The sequence below is a fragment of the Hypanus sabinus genome, chromosome X1, assembly GCF_030144855.1.
Source record: "Hypanus sabinus isolate sHypSab1 chromosome X1, sHypSab1.hap1, whole genome shotgun sequence".
Lineage (NCBI taxonomy): Eukaryota > Metazoa > Chordata > Chondrichthyes > Myliobatiformes > Dasyatidae > Hypanus > Hypanus sabinus.
In genome coordinates this window covers 53,334,506-53,355,154 of record NC_082738.1, presented here as the reverse complement: position 1 = coordinate 53,355,154, position 20,649 = coordinate 53,334,506, and the positions used below count along the sequence as shown (strand labels likewise).

At 39.1% G+C, this 20,649-nt stretch overlaps 1 protein-coding gene across 1 annotated transcript; it reads right to left on the bottom strand.

Annotated features, from left to right (window-relative positions):
* Positions 1 to 6,642: 6,642 nt before the first annotated feature.
* Positions 6,643 to 14,720, bottom strand: LOC132384518 (glycoprotein-N-acetylgalactosamine 3-beta-galactosyltransferase 1-like). Its single transcript, XM_059955666.1, has 3 exons — positions 14,531 to 14,720; positions 11,947 to 12,614; positions 6,643 to 6,831 (listed from the first exon to the last, which is right to left on the bottom strand). The coding sequence occupies exons 1-3, from the start codon at positions 14,718 to 14,720 to the stop codon at positions 6,643 to 6,645; spliced, it is 1,047 nt and encodes a 348-aa protein (XP_059811649.1).
* Positions 14,721 to 20,649: the final 5,929 nt, after the last annotated feature.

Genomic DNA, 20,649 nt, shown 5'->3' with positions numbered 1-20,649 from the left:
AAGTGGAAGGGTGAGCAATTTCAAGTTCCTGGGTGTCGACATCTCTGAGGACCTGTCCTGGACCCAACATATCGATGCAGCTACAAAGAAGGCATCCACCAGCTATATTTCATTGGGAGTTTGTGTAGAAGCAAATGTAAGTTTTTTTTTTGTAATTTATTTTTTTATTGAAGTTCATCATCAAACAAACATTTCCATAAGATGTATTTCAGACATTGTACATATATATCTTATAATCATATATGTCACAAATCTCCACATAGTATTTATCTGAGGCATATACTTATAGAAAAGAGTGGAAAGAAAAAAACAAGCAAAAGGAAAACTATGTACAAGTAGGGAGTGATCTTTCCTTTACAACAGATTCATTGATTTGTGAGAATAAAATCAGGCCTATAAGGCATTATGTAGTTAAACCATTTTTCTCAGCATGAATCAAATTGTTCCAGCAAATGATTAACAGATGCTCCATTTTGTAAATGCCCTTTGTAATTTCCAACCATGTATTTAAAATTGGGCTCTCCTGTGATAGCCACTTCCTAGTAAGTGTCTTTTTACCAGCCACCAGCAGTATATTCATTAAATATTTATCTCTTTTCAACCATTTTTGAGGTATATATCAAAAATATATGGTCTTACTCTCTAAGGGTATTTCACATTTAAAGATGTCTTGTAGAGCATTATGTATCCCCCTCCAACAGTTTTTGATAACAGAGCAGCCCCAAAAAATATGATAATGATTTGCATTTTGATTTCCACAATTTCTCCAGCAAACAGGGAGGTTACTATCATAACGGGATTTCTGCGAGGTTGTAATAAAATATCTTATCAAGTTTTTCCATCCAAACTCCCTCCATTTCTGTGAACTGGTACACTTCCATTGATACCTCCATATTGTTGTCCATTCAAAAGTACACTGAAAAACTTGATCTTGCATGCCATCCATACGAATCATTTCATTACATCAATACATTTAGGTAGAAGAGAAAAACAATAAAAGAATACAGAATAAAGTATTATAGTTCCATAGAAAGCGCAGTGCAGACAGACAATAAGGTGCAGGGCCATGACAAGTCAAGAATTTATCTTATTATACTAGGGAACTGTTCAATATCCTTCTAACGGTGTAATAGAAACTGTTCTTGAGCAGAATGGAACGTGCTTTTGTATCTCCTGCCCAATGGGAGGGGAGAGAAGAGAGAATGCCTGGGTGAACAGGGTCTTTGATTATATTGGCTGCTTTACAGATGCAGTGAGAAGTGCAGACAGTTTCTATGCCAAACTCTTCTAGAGCCAGAGCAGGTTACAAGGATTGACTCCTCCCAGAGTGGGCTATATGAGGGAGACCTGAACGGGAGCAGCAATAGCAATTGGGAGTTGAGCTTTTGACGATTTAACTTACTTAGAAGGAGGTTAATAAATAAAAGTTGGTGTGAAAATGTTAAAAGTTAAAGAAGAGTCTGTCATTGATTCTCTTTGGGATTTTTTTCTCTCTCTGATCAATTATATTCATTTGCAACAGAAAATGAGTGATGGGCTTGGGCTGGGGAGAGGAATTGTCAATGCTTCAGGTTGAGAACCTGAAGTACCAGCATCTGTACTCTCCTGTGTCTCCAATAATGTTCCTCTGCTATTATCCCTCAGGGTAGGACAATGAAGAAAACATATTGTTCCATATTCAGCCAGAAAAAGCAGAAATTGAGACACAGCAGACTGCAGATTTAGTTTGGAGATGCTGGGTACAATATTTAATCCACTGTATGTAATTGTGCTCCACCAAGTGAGAGTAATGGGAACTACAGATATTTAGATAATACAACACATTCAACCATCAACCATGTGTACCAGTAAGGTGAACTAACTGCACGTAAACCTGAAAACATAAAATAATGGACAAGAAGAAAGGAAGAAGAATTCATCTGAGCTAATAGTAAAAGGGAGTTCGAGCATCCATCAATAATGTTACCTGTTGTTTCTTAAGTTAGAATGGACACTGTTGTTATAATATTGTTATTAACTGTAGTTTATTATTATTATGAAAGCAAAATGCTAGCTCGAGTTCACGAAACGATCGAAAATGTTGGAAACAGTTCTTGTTAAGATTCACCACAGATAATACTGGATGTTTCCTTTCTGTTCCTACTGCAGATTTCCAGCGGCTTTGTTTTTTAACTACTTGTGAACCTTCTCTCCCTTGACATTGCAGTAGAATGCCAGATAGTCAAGATGATGTGTGTTTTGATGTGCTGAAGAATTTATAATCACAGTGGTGATTATCAAAAATAGAAATTTCACGAAATGTCAAATAACTATAGTATTTTAATTCCATTAATCTAACAAGACAATAAATCAATGAAAAAAAGCACCAGCCTTGTCAGACACAAACTAAGCTATGGAATTCAAGTGATGGCTATGCTTCCCTAATATTTCTGCCATTCACTGTGGAGTATTTAGAAGGACAAACCCAACTATTTGGGTATTAAGATCTGTTGTTAATGTGTTCTGACAAGTGATCTAAAACATCTTCCTTCAAAACAAGAAGATACCAATAAAGAAAAAAGAATTCCAGCAAATATTTGAACATCACTTCACCAACCCAAGCCTCCAGCCTAGATCACTGAATTTTGTTCATGGAATAGGACATCTCTGCCAAGGCCAATTCTAAAGGGTAGTTAAGAATCAACCTCAAAGCTGTGGATTTGGAGATCAGATGAGTATGTACATTAGATTTTGTTCCTTGAACCAGATGGGTTTTTACAGCAAATGGCAGCTTCAGTAGTGATTTTTAAAATTCCATATTTTACTTAAGTATGAATTCCCAGCTATTGATGAGGGTTTTGAACTTAAATCCCTAAATCTCCATTCCAAAACTCTGGATACTAGTCTAGCAACTTAACTAGTCTTCTGCCATCTCCATAGTGTTATAATCATTATCTTTGCTGTTAAGAACCCTTACTATCTGGGAACATGCCCGCTTCTCATTACTACCATCGGGGAGGTGGTATAAGAGCCTGAAGACCCACACTGTATGTTTTAGGAACAGCTTCTTCTCCTCCATCATCAGATTTCTGAATGGTCCATGAATGCTGCGCCGCTTTTGCTCTTTTGCACTATTTATTTACTTTCTATAACTTATAGCAATGTTTATGCTACCACAAAACAGCATATTTCATGACATACAGATTGCCAATGATAATAAATCAGATTCTGATTCTTATAAATGGTTACAACAGTGAAGATATTGGGAAATGATTCACACCCAGTCTTAGGGAAATATCATGTGTGTATTTTATTAAAGTGAGAACAAAGTGTCATCATTTGCTTTCTTTGTAAAATATTTCATACTGTCACTGCTTATCCCCCAAATCAGTTTCATCTGCTATTATTTTCCATTGAGAAAGTAGGGGAATTGAGAATCACCTCAAGTTTTACTTACTATTTTTAAAAACTGCTATCCTTCAATTCCACTTAGTTAATCTTTATATTTATGGAGTCAGCCCTTCTACCCCTTTGAAGCACATAACCAGTTTGCTCTAGATGTTTGCTTTCAACTGCAAAACCCTTGCTTGACTTATTTTTAATACTGTCCCATTTTAGAACAAGTTGCAGAACTGTGTCTCAGTGTTTGTTTACAGTCTACAGGAAGCTGTGTTCATACCACAAGTAAACAAGCAGCAATCTTCAAGCATTTTTGACAGATTTGTAGAGATGAATCATGAAAGACTTTCTTCAAGAGGCAGAGATCGTTGGGTTAGATCATGCATTGCTGAGTGTCAGGAGTTGAGCGTATGTGAAACAAATTAAAAGTGCTGGCAGTGATGGTTCCAGAATAAACATAATTGACGCGGTAACGTTTTTTTCCCATCGCCTTCTGCCAAATACCAGTTGCAACTGATGAAATATCATTGCTGCAGAACTTAGAGGAAAGGATTATGAAATGTGTCATAACTTTAATTTTAATTGTGCGCCCTGCCCAGGATTCCTGCAGCTTGTAAATCCTGTTTAAGTGAATCTAAGTCTGTATATAGGTGTGTGCTGACAGAATGTGTGGTTGTGAGTTAGTGATGATGTGTATGTACATTTTTCTGCGTTTATCAGAGTATATATGTGGGTAGCCCTGAATGCGTGCATGTGCCAATGCATTTATGTATGAGAGTGTGAATGTATGTAGAAGTGTGAGTATAAGTGTTAAAACACGAGTGTAACCATGAGTGAGACATGTGCCTTTGTCCTGTAAGTGTCTATGTAAGGGACTATGTTCTATTGAGATGTCTCATTCCTCAATGATCAAATAACGGAGGTTGGGCATCTGTGAACTGCTGAGAGCTTGAATACCAGAAAGTGTCAAAACCATCAAGTCAAAAGGGAAGGTTCTGATGTTAATGGAGATGGGAGTGAATTATAAGGTGTAAGCTGTTCAGAATAGCATGCAATTCTTCAGCAAAATGAACAAGTGATTTGATGAAATCTTTTTGTTGCACGTTTTCTGTGTACTTCAGTCCCAGAAAGATAATGAAATTCTTCACATAAAACGATGAGGTACTGATGCACTACTGGATTATAGAGAAGACAGCAGGCTCAAAAGATGATGCAAAATAAGTTTTTTGTCAAGATGTTTAATTGGTAATAAAGATACATCAACCAGATCATTTGCCTCTGCCCTAAAAGAAAGACCTCAAGTATCGGAACTAGATAAATATTTAGCAATTGCACAAAACTGGCTACCACCCAAAATTAATCCTTATTAACTAATGTATATTGCTCTCACTCACTGACTCTATGCACGCACATTATCATTTATCTTGGTTTTAGTTGCACTAACATCATGGAATGGAGATAAAGGTCATTGTAATTTAGTTAATTGACACTTAATTGAGGTATTACAGTGTTTCTTCTAATTGTTAAATATTTGAATGTGTATACATGCCATTTGGAATGGCTTTTGCTTGCTTCTCTCCCCCCCCCCCATTTTGATTAATTAAAAATGAAATATGTGTAACTTTGACTTTCCCCACTCTGCCAACAACCTCCCTTCCAACTTCAGGACTGTCACTTGCTTACAGAACAATTGCTGTCACACTGGAAAGGGAGTAGAGAGGTTGTTGCAAAGACTGCAGAAACTCTGGCTACACAGAAAGGTTTATCAGGTTTAGGCTGTTTGACCTGGAAATGAGATGGCCTTGATGGAGTAAGTTGGAAGGACCTATTATCCTGGCAGGACTGAAAACAAACCAAGTGGCATAAAATTGAAGTAATTAGTAGAAAGATTAAATAGGAGATTAATGCATTTTATTTTTAACCAGAATAAAGTGGAGGTTTCAAATTAATTGCCTGAAAGAATAGAAGAGGCTGAAAATGGCATCTCTACAGGGCATGGGATCTACTGCTAGAAGGCAGAATTAGGCTAGGTATTTCATTTTAATTGGCCAAATAGCCTTCTATGGGCACAGATGCCTTATGTTTATTCTTTGATATCCTGCAGGTCACCTTGGAAATAATGACTGTTTGAGGACAGCACAGTGGTGCTGCACAGTTCCAGCAACCCAGGTTTGATTCTGACCTTGGGTACTGTTTGTGTGGAGATTGCATGTTCTCCCTGTGAAAACCCATGGGTACACCATTTTCTTCCCTTATCCCAAAGCCATGCTGGGCAGTTAAATGACAGAAGAATCAGGGTGGAGTTGATGGGCACATGAGTGATAATCGGGGATGGAACTGAAGGGATTTATCCAAGAGATGGCATGGACTTGATGGGTGAAATGGCTTCCATCTATGCTATAAGAAGATATGTGAGAATGCAAGTTTAAATCCATTATTTTCTATTACACCTTGCAAATATCATGCCTCTCTGATTGGGGCCCCTGCAAATACCAACCCAATACATGGGCTCACTCATTCTGAGTGACTCCGTGCAAACATACATCTGTTCTGTATCCCCTACTCAGCACTTTTGAGTGTTCCTTACAATTACTGATCAAATCCAAGAGATTCCTTGCAAATATTGAAACACTCAGTAGCAAGTAAAATAATCTGCTGTACTTTCGTAATACAGTCAGATGTTATTTTAACCAGAGTCTGAATTTGCCTGACATCCTCCACTATGGAAGCTCCAAGATCTTCAAAAGTGAGAAGGACAGTGGTTGCACCACAGCCATGGACTTTGACCCTTTGCCAGATGAAACATCCCCTGAACAGTGGCAGAGTTTTGACACCTGCTGATAGCTATCCCATCTGAGAGGCTTCTGAAATTAAGCCATCTAAATGATTCATATTGATACAAAAATGAGCTCAACTGCCATATGCAATGTCAGTTTGAATTCCTCCACTATTGGTAAGCATGCATTCAATTCAAAGCTTCAACCTCTGGAATTTCCTTCCCAAATTTGTCCATCTCACTCTTTTCCTTCAAGCTGCTCTTCCTTCCCTTTTTCTTTAACCAAGTGTTTGGCCCCATTTCTCCTCGTGTGTTTTGATGTCAAGTGTTATTTGACAGATGTCCCAAGAAGCACTTTGAAATGCTTTACTATATTAAAGACATGTCACAAGTTTATGTAAAAATGATGTCACTCCCTCAACTGGACATACGTTCAGTGAAGATGGAAATAGCATTGGCACATGCTTCCTGGACACTGTGCCATCATTTTATCTTCTCAACTTGCTCTTCCCTTCTTTGGACAGTTCTAACACCTTGGGTGGGTCTGGGAAATGAGTACTTTTTCTGTATTTGTAACCTGCAGCACGCAGATGGTAAATATAAAACTCCAGAACATGCATGAACTTGGGCTTTACATAGTGAAAGGAAATTGCCAAGTCAGAACAGCATTCAGGCCCCTGGGAAATAAAGGAAACTATTAGTCACCAGCAAAAGCATAGAAAAACAACATTCTCACATGTTTCTAAAACATACACATCACTTTTATTATGTTTACACAGATACCAAAATCTTTTTCCAAAGCAGAATTTAAGAATTTAAGAAAAGTTATAAAACATTATACTGAATTCCAAAATATTACTAACTTTGTTGCTGAGGTTGCGAATTGGGTGGGACTAACAACTTGAATTGATACATTACAATACTATTGGTTAAATAGCATTAAACAATTGTCATTCAAGTTTCAATATTCAAGTATTTCAGGTTATTATTAACTCTGAGCACAACATTTTCCTTAAATATACCAATCCATCTCAAAACTGAGTTCCCCATGAATTACAAACAGTGGAAGTCTCGAGCAACCCGAGACAATTTTCCCCTATAAAGATGACAGGTTGTACTGGTGTCAAGGGCACAGGTCACTATCATTTTATAATTGATTTTAAATCTGTTTGGAGATAATCACATGATAACCTATCACCCATACTTCATACAACTTCCCATTCTCAGTCAATCTGGTTTGTACATTTACTCAAAAGGTATCACCACATAACTTCCTGACCCGAGTCATTCCTCCCCGCACTGCTGTCATTCCAATAAGCTTCATTACCTTCATGCATTGATAGATCTGGATATGAGTAAAAAGATTTGCATTTATCTTAGATCTTGATACTCTTTATTCACAAAGAATTCCTTTGAAGTACAGGTTTTACTTCACTTAATTAATGAATAACTGAATGATTTACTTTGTCCCCCCCCCCCCCCCAAATGGGACAAAGTTCATTGATTACAATTTTATTTTCATCAAGGGAAAAATGTTGGTTAAGACATCAAGGGAACTCCCCATTCTTTCAATGGAGATTTCTACTGCAGATTTCTAATTTCCATTGTCTGAACAATAAGTTAAAATCTTATCCTCATTGGGTTTGAACATCATTAGTCTGTCTGATCTTAGATAATTTTGTAGAAGCCAAAGCTTAAATTGAGGACATTCCTTATCAAAATGGTTCTTGAAATAATGTGGCAGCCAAGATGGTGTCAGTCTAAGAAAATGTAGGGTACCACCACAGCAAGCAGCAGGAATTTGTGTTCTGTATTCAATTGATATACAGTTCAACTTCCAGGCACAGCCCAAACCCTGGATCCTTTGATCAGAATGGATCAGTTATAAACTGCGACAGCTGACATTTGTGCAGTTTGTTTTGATCACTGATGAAATATATGGCTCACATGATAAGTTTTAAATGTGAAACATACAGTAACTTTCCGCAATAGGAATAACTTTTCAAGGAAATAAAATCGATAAGTACCACCAACGCCTCTCACTACATCTGTTCAGTGGCCAAGAGTCATTCTCATTCCGGGGTCATGACACCATAATCAGCCCAAAATATACTCACAAATCTATCCCTCTATGTGTAATATTTGCTTTGCTGACAACTCTTTGTTTGCCAGCTGCCACCAAATGAGTCTGAAGGCTGTAAAATCAGGAGATTATAAAATACAATAAACAATTGGTGATTTGTTGAACTACAGGATAAACAAGAATGATGGTGATAAATTGTATCTGTTTCTTACAAGGGCCATGCCACAGGTAAAATACTGTAATACTCTAGTAAAATAATGTAGGTCCAATTTTTGATTTAAGTATTTTTTATTAGCCTTTACAATAAAATCAGCCAGGACTTCTCTCATTAAAAGTTATAGACATCAACTCGACCAATGTATTGTTTTGCACAGATATGAAAATAGTTTCACACTTCTGCTGAACAATATTAATTCCATTGCTATCATATTTGATACTTTTGCACGATCATACTTTGCTAAGTGGATCTTCCATTTGATTTTCCATTATTCTCTCCGCCTTCCCTCACAATGTGTGTGACAAAAGGTTCTTGACTTAAAATTTTATTTCTTATTATTACTCCGCAGAGGCTGCCTGGTCTGTTGGTTATTTCCAACATCCTGAGTGACAATCCTTACAATCGGAGATGTTCTGGCTGAAATAGAGGATGGAACAAAGACCCTGCCATCCTCTCTGGTGAAAGCAAAGGATCCACCGGCAACACTGCAAAGAGGAACAAGGAATTGCTGACCATTGGTCCATATTCATTGCTCAACAGATACCACGGAGTAAAGGGAGAAAGTTTCATGGAGGTGTGTGAGGCAAGTTCTTTTATACAGAGCGTTAGATGCCTGGAACACACTGCCAGGGGTGGTAGTGGAATCAAACATGATGGTGCTGTTTAAGAGGCAGTCACAAGGGAGTGGAGGGATATGGATCCTGTGCAGGCAGATGGGATTAGTTTAATTTGGCAACATGGTCAGCTCAGACATTATGGAATGAAGCACCTGTTCCTGCGTGGTACTGCTCCATGTTCTGTAGGTATCTAGGACATCTTGATGTCATGAAGGTGTGGTATAAATGATGTTCAGTTTGTCTAATCTTGCACCAAGCCCTGCTGTGAAACTTTTCTTATTTATTTTCCACAGGTTTTGCAATGGCAACCAAGCAGAACATTTCCATAAGTGAATTTTAAACCTCCAATTAGCCTATCTGGATTATATCATTAACCTCACATCCCATGGTCCTTCACTTCATAAAATATCATTATCTTCTTCAAAAAGTGTAGTCACAAGGAGATCTGACATCCTTCAGATAAACCATTAACTCAAGCCCCCACCAATGGTAAATATCAGGGCCATGTTACAGTAAATTATTCCAGCAGGATTTTAGATCATTGGATGATCCATTAAGAGTCTGGGATAAATCCATTTAAAGGAAGCAGCTATATTTTAAATCACATTCTGCAACGATTCCTAAAAATCTTCTGAGGCATTCAGATTGCAACCTTGTTCTGCATTAACCTCTGAGCATGGCATCATATCCGGTCAACACCCAATGCTGGCCATAAATACTGCACACTGAAGGAGAATGCTTTGCATGAATGGACGACTTTAAAAGTAAGGCTGGCAAAGCCTGTACAGATATTGCCAGGTATCACAATGCAAATTGTTTTTAATACATCCAGCAGATAAAAAAAAATAAATCCACTTCCAATCAACCTGTTTATCATTTCAACATTGGAATGTTGCATGAAAGTTTGCTGGATTCACATACATGGACTTACTGAAATTCAAATTACTGTCTTTGTGATGTCATTGAGAAACAAATGCTTTCTTTGTCTTTGAGAAGTACAACTGGCACAGTATATCCACAGGACTCTGGTAACCACTATACTGTACTCTGTTACAGAAATATAAACTGTCCTTTACAATCAAAGCCAGTGCCTGGCCCTTTAACTGATTGTCATCACTGTAAAGCTAAAGAGGTCTCTCTCTCTCTCTCTCTCTCTCTCTCTCTCTCTGTGTAAAATCTGCACTCTGCAGCGACTCAAGGTTAGGCTCCCATGCCAAATCAATCAGAAAGCTGGCTGCTTCCCACAGGAGTGAAACGCGTTCCATAAACAAGGTCAAGTCAGCCTCTTTGATGGCTCAGAGGAGAGGCTGCCAGAAATTTCTGGTGTGTACTTATGAATCTGGAATGGAGTGGTCTTCCTGCCCGCCCACATCACCAACCCATTTCAAAACACTGGTCTCAGGCCAATTGAAATATTTTGGGCGGGCTCTCATCCTGTTCAAGTGTAACTAGTTAGCTAGATTAGGGAAGAATGTCACTGTAGCACTTTGCCAAGCCAGTTGTGGAAAGTAAAAAGGAGGATTTCAAAGCTCACAATCCAAACTTTCCACGGGGTAGCCAATATTTGAAGAGCACCCACAATTGGCCATTTTCCCCATCTTGTCCAGGCTGTTTTTGTGACGGGATGGCTTTTGATAATTTATGTAGGTCACTGGGCCTCTATTTTTTATCTTGGGTTTGTATCCACTTGTTGATCTCCCCCAGGGCAATATAGCAGGCATGATAAATGGGTGCAGTCTCTGGGATAAGAAATAAAAATTGTCAGGGCTGAAAATAAAACCAAACTGAAAATGTTTGAAATCTTAAATAATTGAAAGTCACGCACTTGCCAATTGAGTGATCGTTTTACAAAGCATTTTTATTCAATCGTCAGGGACAACCCTAAGCTTGTTACTTTAAATCTCCCTCACATGAGGGCAATAGCCTATCTGTATGTGGTTTCTGCTCTGTTCCAATGAAACTCAGTAAAAGCTTTAAGGAACATTATCTCGTCTTTCTTCTGGGCACGTTGTACCCTTCAAGAGTTGGTATCGAGTTTAACAATTACACAGGTAACTTGCTTTCTCTGTTCAGATCGGCTCTGGTCAGTTCTGCTATAGGTTAACCACTTGTAAATTTAACTAAGTTTCTCCCCCTCTGCTGATACAGTCTGATTGTCCGGGTACTTCCTATTAATCTGACCTGTATTTCACAGTACTTGTGTGTTCCCTTTGTTTTCTGTCTCTCCAGCTGCATTTATTAATCCATCAGTCAGATGACTCCAACAAGTTACTAGCTGCAAACCTGATACCACACCAAAGACATTCCCTTTGTCCAACCCACCCCTCTTAAACCACTCTGCAGCTTAAAACTTTTTTCTTTCAAAGTTCTGTTCAAGGATCTTTGACCTGAAACATAGACACCGTTTATCATGCTTAACCTGCCAAGTGTTTCCAGAATTTCCTGATTTTATTCCACACTCTCAGTTAATAATATGGTTGACGTGCGATTTATACCTGGGACCTCTGAAGATTTGACCTGCACTTTTCTAACCCACCTGTTTGACGTAACTTAGGAAAATTACTGGGACTGTGGGGTCACAAGTTGGGTGTATGCATGTCTGGCTATTTGTATCTGAGTGCCTGTGTGTGTGGTGTGTTTGTGCATTTGATTGATCATATATGCAGACGTGTGTGCGTGTGTATGCATGTTCACATGTGCCTGACCTTTGCTAGGTTGCGCCCTTCACCCCAGCTGTTTATAAATTGATTAGACTGCAAGGTCTGATAGATAACAGCCACAGCTCACTTAAATGGGTCCTTTGTCCTCATTATACTTGATGTTTTGCTCCATTAATAGGTGCTATATAAAGACATGCTATGAGTAATGGACTTACGTCTTTAGCTGTGTAATTGGTGAACTTCCAGAACCAGAAGTCTTTGTTATAACGACCTCTCATCAGGAGATTCTCTAGTGAAACGGGCAAAAATGATTCTCTTAGGTGGTTATCTCTGGAGTCTCCAGGAGCAATTCCAAGTATTTCCATACATTTTCCCAGTTCCACATCCTCAATATGGGAAGTATGACGACAGGTGTCATTTTTGAAGGCTGCCACATATCTTTTCAATGCTTCCCTGCTCAAAACATAACCAGATCCTCCACTCATGTAGCCCTGTTTGTTATACATCTTAAAATGCCTGCCCATGTACACGGGCCTATCGGGGTTGTACTTTGAAAGAAGAAATCTGAGATTTTCGACAATGACATAGGTATCATCATCAGCCTTCATAAACCAATCAGCCTCATTGATATGGTGTTGGTGCACATAATGGAAGGCTTTAATGGTTTTCAAGTACAGCTGTTTTCTGCCCTCTTTGGTTTCCAGTCCGATTGCAGGAAAATCTGGATTGCTCTCCGAGCTCATGAACAGCAGAGTGTTGCAGCGCTTGCCCCAGGTGGCTTTGACATGCTTGGCTTTTGTTTCCAGGTTGACAGGCGAAGTCATCACCCAACAAAGGATGCGCACCTTCTCATGCAAGTCATCTGCTACTGAGTGATTTATTTCTGCCAACAATAAAAACACATTGCAACTCCATCACTTGATCCAAACTGACAACAGTGGGTATAAATGTCATTTGAAAAGCAAAGTGCTGCTAATGCTGGAAATTCAGTGATGACCACCTATTATCATTTGGGAGAAACTAATGTGGGAGAGTGGGAATTTCTGGAGTTTGTGGTAATCGCACAGTTATTCAAAATGCACATGTATGTTGACTTTAGATATTAATAGCCATTTAATAACCATTTACACATTTTAGGCTAATCTCTTTCTGAGCCCGTCCTATTCAAAGCCTTCAAATGCTTAAACCTTGAGAAATTCAGCTGCCTCAAAAAAAATCAAAATTTAAAATACAGCAATAAGATTAAAATATGCATTAAAATATCCATCAAATTCTGTGTTTGTTAACATTTAATACTACAATGTTACATTATGATTTAATCTTGAATAATAATACATTTGCAAAAAAAATACATTTTAATTGCATGAAACAACAATAGAAGAGTAATATTTTAATGGTCCAGAAGTAAACATCTGGATTTTGGTTTTAAATGGTCCACAGAAAAATATTGCACCTTAAAATTGAGACTAATATAATTTAAACTTCACAATTTTCAATCCCCAGCAACACACACAAAATGCTGAAGGAACTCAGCAGTTTATGCAGCATCAATGGAAGTGAATAGATAGGCCGAGACCCTCCTTCAATCCCCTGTGTCAGTTTCCTCCTATTTGTGTAAACTCTTCTGATCTTATTATCCTTGTCATTCAATCGTGCCTCTTATGGATCCTGATTTTCATCACCTTCCCACTGGCTACTGGTCACATGGCCCATTATCCGCTAATTTGTTCACCACTCACTGCCTAGCATGCACAACAAATATGCTTTATTTTGGGTGAGATTGCAAGGAGACAGGAGCTGCAAAGTAAGAATACAGCTTCCGATTGGGTCTGAGTTTGGGGAGGAAAACAGGAAGGAGAAGATACATGAGGTAAAAATAGAAAAAAATGGACAGAAAGAGATAGACAGAAACTGGGTGAAAGAAGGGCTTGGGAGATGAGATGGAAGAAATAAAGGAGAGAAGAATTGTAGGGATAGAGAGAGATGGGGAGGGAGGTGGAGAGAAATAGAGAAAGAACAAAGCCCAACCACTCTTCCTGAATCTCTCTCACCTCCTTTCTGTCCCATTTCTGTGTCTCCCCAGTGTCTGTCTGTTTCTGTCCTCAATTTCTGCAGTTTAGTTTTTGTTATCAGTGATGTAAACTTGGCTCTCACAGACTCCAACCATAAGCTTCTTGGTCATTATTTGATTAGAGGAAACTAACTGGCTTGGTTACCAACTCATCCTTCATAAATTTTGATGGCATAATAATTTGGGATATGCAAATAAATATGCCAGACTGTGGGAGATCTCAAAGCAGCTGAAATGAGTGAGCCAGTTAGGAATCGATAGAGACTCAGAGTTGTCCAAATGTAAAATACTTTGTATTGTTCTGTGGAATGTGATTTTAAACTGAAACATTGAGAATAAGCACAGAAAAATTCCTTATTCATTTTTTTCTTTGGCTAGCTCAGCAAATGTTGCAACTTTTCTAGACAAGGGAGGGAGTAAAGAAAGATAACTAAGTATCCAGGGTTGATTAGATTCAACCTGAAAAGACATCAGTAGTTCCACATAACGTAGATTTGATCAGCCAAATGGCCTCCTTTTGACTGTAGTCAATCTATGAATCACTAATTCAAAGAGGACTTGAGAATTTTGGAAGTGTCTGTTTCAGAAGAATGAAGAATAAATGCTCAGGATAAAAAGAAATTAAATAAAAATTGAATTGCAGCAGCTTTGCTGACTAATAGAGGTAAAATGATCAGCTAAGTCGCTGCTTATCTATTTCAGTGACACATAGCAGATTAGTTACTTACTTGAACTATAATCCATCATTCCTTTTCCACGGAACCTGTAATAATGGAAGTTGTAACGATTGTGATTAATTTGAGTGTTGCCTTGCATATGTAATTTGGCCATGTTAATGATATAAGAGCAAATGAAAATTCCCATGACAATTCCAACGATGTATTTGATAAAGGAGCTCATGGATCTTGAAACTGCCATCGTTTTCTGAGAACAACAAAAACAAATCACTGTTTAATTTGAGAAAGACCATGAATTAAGCTCCATTTAATCTTACCAGGGCACTACTTTATCGACAGTTATGCAAAATAGATTTCAATATGACTTGCTCAAGGCCAAAATTGTACAATTAACTGTTAGCTTTGTTACAGCTTAAAACTCAAAGGGCAAGGCTTTATTATTAGCGAAGTTGGAAGTGGAAGGAAAAATAAAGAAAAATGTACCTGTACATTCAAAAATATTTAAATTTCTTTTAAACATATATTCATAGTAATATTTACCCACACTGGACAAGTTATGTGTGCAATGTAATGTAATATCAACAAATCAATTAACTGAAGGATTGATGTTAGAGAATGGTCAGCAACAAGAGTTTTGCACGTGCATGTTTAACTACTTTGATTGTGATTCACCATTAGGAGAGTCAATGCTGACACTGGAAACATTCAAATTAAAGGTATCATCTCATTACATTAAGGCTCCATTATAACAATAGCAAAGCCAATGTGACATTACCTTCTGTAAACAGCTCCATACACCCTGGCCTGACTTGACAAGTCAGATTGCTAGCTTAATCCTAAAATCGTGAAATTCAGTTTGTACACATGAGGAAATCTGCAGATGCTGGAAATTCAAGCAACATGCACAAAATGCTGGTGGAACACAGCAGGCCAGGCAGCATCTATAGGGAGAAGTGCTGTCGACGTTTCAGGCCAAGACCCTTCGTCAGGACTAACTGAAAGGAAAGATAGTAAGAGATTTGAAAATACAAGGGGGAGGGGAAAATGCGAAATGATAGGAGAAGACCGGAGGGGGTGGGATGAAGCTGAGAGCCAGAAAGGTGATTGGCAAAGGGGATACAGAGCTAGAGAAGGAAAAGGATCATGGGACGGGAGGCCTAGGGAGAAAGAAAGGGAGAGGGGAGCACCAGAGGGAGATGGAGAACAGGCAGAGTGATGGGCAGACAGAGAAAGAAAAAAATGGAGGGGGAAAAAAACTAAATATATTAGGGATGGGGTTAGAAGGGGAGGAGGGGCATTAAAGGAATTTAGAGAAGTCAATGTTCATGCCTTCAGGTTGGAGGCTACCCAGCCGGTATATAAGGTGTTGTTCCTCCAATCTGAGTGTGGCTTCAACTTGACAGTAGAGGAGGTCATGGATAGACATATCAGAATGGGAATGGGACATGGAATTAAAACTGGGAGATCCTGCTTTCTCTGCCGGACAATTTGGTTTGTGGTCACTTTTACTGGATCTCAAAATACCTGATTGAGTAAATAAAAAATGTCATTGACCTGCCTTCTGTTTGATATTTGACAACTATTACTGGAGAGTTACCTAATCTTGAAAGTTATCAGTCAGGGCTCATACAACCTTCAATGAAAACGAATACACCTTCCAACATTGTATACTAGATGGCAGGTAGAAAAAATTTCTCACCAGCTTCTTTGCACTTCAGCACTCTCAGACCATTGAAGCCAATCTAAAGTTTCCAACATTCTGGTTATTTCTTTTGTGATACAGTGTGGGGTAGGCCCTGCTGTCCCTTTGAGCCACACTGCCCCATTAACCCCACAACTCTGATTTTACGCTAATCTAATCACGGGACAATTTACAATGACCATTTTAACCTACCTGGTACATCACTGGACTGTGGGAGGAAACTAGAGAACTCGGGGAAATCTCACGCATTCCATGGGGAGGATGTGCTCTTTGCAGAGCAGTGCCAGAATTGAAATCCGATCTCTGGAACACCTTGAGCTAACCCCTCATTTCACTAACCACTACACAAGTTAACTCAGAGTCTGGGAATTTACCTTCTCAACAACTCTACGTTCCATTAAAATGTTTATTAACACCTCTTTTATCATGTTCCTAATATTGCAGACAGCAGTGGAGGCCAAGTTATTAGGTATATTTAAAACAAAGGCTCTCGAATAGTAAGGATGTCAAAGGTTACAGGGACAAGCCAGGAGAGCCCATCACTTGGTTTGCAAAAACAAAAATATAAACAGGGTACATATGGGAAATCATTTAATACAATGAGTTGTATCCCTTCAACTCCTTTGCTGAGCCTTACACTAACTCTTAGTTTACATGCAAAATTCCTGTTTCAGGAATTATGTTCCGTTTAGATCGTTTATTCACTAAATATATCAGTGTGAGCTCCTATAGCCACCCATTTTTACTTTTCTGGGGGAAAAAATTACATTTAGCTAAGTTACAATTTATTTATTTATTCATCGAGACACAGTGTGGAATAGGCTTTTTGAGCTGCGTCACCCAGCAACCCCTTGACGTAATCCTAGCTTCATCATGGGACAATTTACCATGATCAATTAACTTACCAACCAGTATGCCTTTGGACTGCACCCAGGGAAAGCCCACAAGGTTATGGGGAGAACGTACAGGCAGCGGGGTTCATTGTATTCTGCTTCTAGAGCACAAATGGGGGCTAAACCTTTGTCCTGGCTAATGCAAGAACTGAACACAGATATGTTTCCTGCTTTCGCTATGGAATTACCCTGAATTACAAGACCCAACTGATTAACACTTGTAAGGGAACATTCACAGTGTCAAAGACCTGGACAAACAAACCAGAAACCCCTGTTCAAATTCAGCCATGTCAGCCAGGTCACAGTATTTCCTTTTCTGTGTTGGCTGATCTTCTCACCCATGTCCACGCTTGTTGGTACTCACTCAGGGTGAGATGCCATTATATGCTCCAATGGTATTGTGGTCTCAAATTGGTCCCAAAAACTGCTAGTTCACAGGTTCTCTACATCCAATGTGTTAACTCCAATGTGTTATTCTGACTGTGGCTGGTGCAGGGGAAATGAAGAGCCATGGAGAGACATGAAGATCTGACAAAACAAGCGCATCAAATTTATGCAACCATCTTAAATGGCATAGCACATGTACATAGAGTATACCTCATATAATATTAACATACAGTATATCTCATATACTGTATGTATTATACATATTTGCACATGCAAATTGGACATGAATTTTCAGATTTCTAGAGTTTAGTCTCTTTTCATTGTAAAAAAAAACATTTTCAGTGGATAAATCAATCAAATTAACTGAGGACAGAGAAGTCCTTCTGTATGAAGTTGAGTACATTTATCTGCACCAAAGAGTAACACATTAAAGTCACTTTAGCTTTTAGTCATGAACCCTCTTTTCTCGCTCCCTCCAAATTCTTCTATTGTGCTGTTTATGCTCAACTGCCAAATACTTTGCTGGTCACGTCCTCTTTGCCAGGTCATGACCATGAATATACTGTAAATGACTTTATAGCTTATTGCTAAATGCTGGGATGGACTGAACTATCAGTTTATTTACTGAACAAACTATCTGACTGTACAGAACAAACAAATCGCTAGTATCATTAAACATTATGAGATGGAGAGAAAGATGTGGAGGTGAGGATAAATGGTAATTGAATCCTGCCACTGCCTGTACGGAGTTTGTACGTCCTCCCTGTGACCGTATGGATTTCCTCTGGGTGCTCTGGTTTCCTCCCACAGTCCAAAGACGCAGCGGTCAGTAGGTTGATTGGTCATTGTAAATTGTCCTGTGATTAGGCTGGGGTTGAATCGGGAGATTGCTGAGCAGTGCCAGAAGGGCCTGTTCCACTCAGTTGGCCGGTCGGTAAGTAGGTGAAAACCAAAGCTGTTAATGTTGAGGATGAGTTGTAGGATAAACAAAAGACATCATAATAAACAACTTGTACTACAACAGTAACAACGTGCAGGGAGGCAGCATCTGTAGAGGGAAATGGCAGCTTGGGTCAAGTACCTTCATTTGGATTGAAAGAGGAGAGATGGCCAATATAAAATGGTGAGGGGAGGGTGTGAAGCAAGAGCTGGCAAACAACAGGAGAATTCAGACTAGGTGATGGTGGACAGAAGAGTGGAAGTAGTAAAGAATAGGAAGGGATTATTGAAATCTGATAGGAAAGGAAAGTGAAAGGCGGATCCAAATAAGAAAAGGAACTCAGTGGGAGTAGTGTGTAGGAGGGCAGATGGAGTAGGTGGAGGAGGGAAAGGAAACAGAGTGATTGGAGACTGGGAGAGGTGTGCTTGAGAGAGTGAGTGCGAGAATTCAATGATCAATGCTGTTGGGTTGTTAATGACTCAGGCAGAATATGAGGCTCTGTTCCTATAGTTCACACTTGTTCTCACCTAACTGTGCAGGAAGCTGGGGGTAGGCAGGTTGATCTGAGAATGAGAAGGACAATTAAAATGGCTGGCAATTAGGAGCTCCGAATGCCTATGGCTGAAGGGGCACAGGTGCTCCAACAACAGGCTAGATTTTATCCTCCAAGGACCAGAATTGTTGTAAGCTGCAAAGGGCTGTTGCTTCTGCAGACCATGATAAAGATCAATACAAGGATCTAATAAAGTCTGTAGCACGAATTATTCCAAAGTCTGCTGCAGTAAAGCAAGAAGTGATGGAAAATCCCTAGTGCCCTGTAGCTATCACAACATCAAAGACACTTGAGTAATCAAACACATTAAGGAATTTTTCAGCAGATGAGAAAACAATGCTTTACTTCACTTTTGAAACATCAGAGCACTAAATAAATATTGAAATACAGTGATAACTGACTAAAGTATTAACTGAAACAGAACTTTTCAAAATATATAAAACCATATGAGAGGAAATTACTATCCACGTACATCGAGTTTTGGTGCCAGAGTTTGCCAAGTTGCAGTGAGTGTTTAGAATGCCATGAAAAATTCACTCAGGAATCATGAGTCCAAGGATAATTTTTAAAGGTATTTCGCTGTAAAACTACTTCCTAAAAAGCCCACATTTATGCCAGTTGAAACGGTATCACCTTGATTGTGCCAGAATAGGCTCTTTGGTCTCAGAACATTTGTGCATACCAGCTGTTTCACCAACATTACAAATGCAAGGCTGTTTAATCTTCTTTCAGACTGTCTTACAATTTTTTTAAAAAGCCGCCTGATCGTTGAAGCTTACAGCAAGACTTAGACCTGGGGTCATTTCCTCTACTACAGTGTGTACTGTCAACCAGACACACTGAACCTACTTGCCTAGGCTGCTCTGACAACACCGTTTGAACGCACCACCAGGAATAACATGGGTGAAAGATTCACGAGAGCCACAGAATCCCCTCCAAGTTAAAAACCATTCTGAATTGGAAAAAAAATTGCATCCATGAGTCTAACTGTGGGGAGTCTGTGTCAAGGAGCACTGCAGGAGTACCTTCATCGGTAGGACTGCATTCGTTCAAGGCAGCAGCACACCCCACTCTCTCAGGGCAATAACTAATCAGTAACTCTCCCTGATCCTTTCAATTTCCTTTGAAAAAATATTGTTTCCTCCTTTTAGTGGAAACAGAATTAAAACATATACAGCAGAAAGCACACCTGCCAAATTAATCTGCCCTTTGCCTAGTTTCACTGAGTCCAGCCCTGTTCCCAAGGTTATTTAGGCAAATCCATCGTTTTATTCATGACCTCCAGCCAGAAATAAACACATTTCCCAATGAAGCCTCTGCTTAATGCCATTGGATTAATTACTGAACATTTTCCTCATTGTACCTGTTACTACTTAAACTTTCACAGAGAGTCTTCGGAATCTTGCAACACCAGGAGAACCTCAATGGTATTGTTTAACTTGTAATCAAATCCACTCAGCTGCTGGGGATTTTATAGATGACAGCTGAGTCATACTAGTCCTTATCTCTCACCCCACCAGAGGCGGGCTGGCTTGTAAAGGCGCACCTGATGAGCTTCAAGGAAGCTATGGCTAATGGACTATATTCCTATTCTTGAATCACACATTCTCTCCTTTTGACATTGTTGTGCAGCATTTTGAGAACACAATATTTTTTGGAGCATCAGGAACGAACTCGGAAGTGCAAACCCTTTGC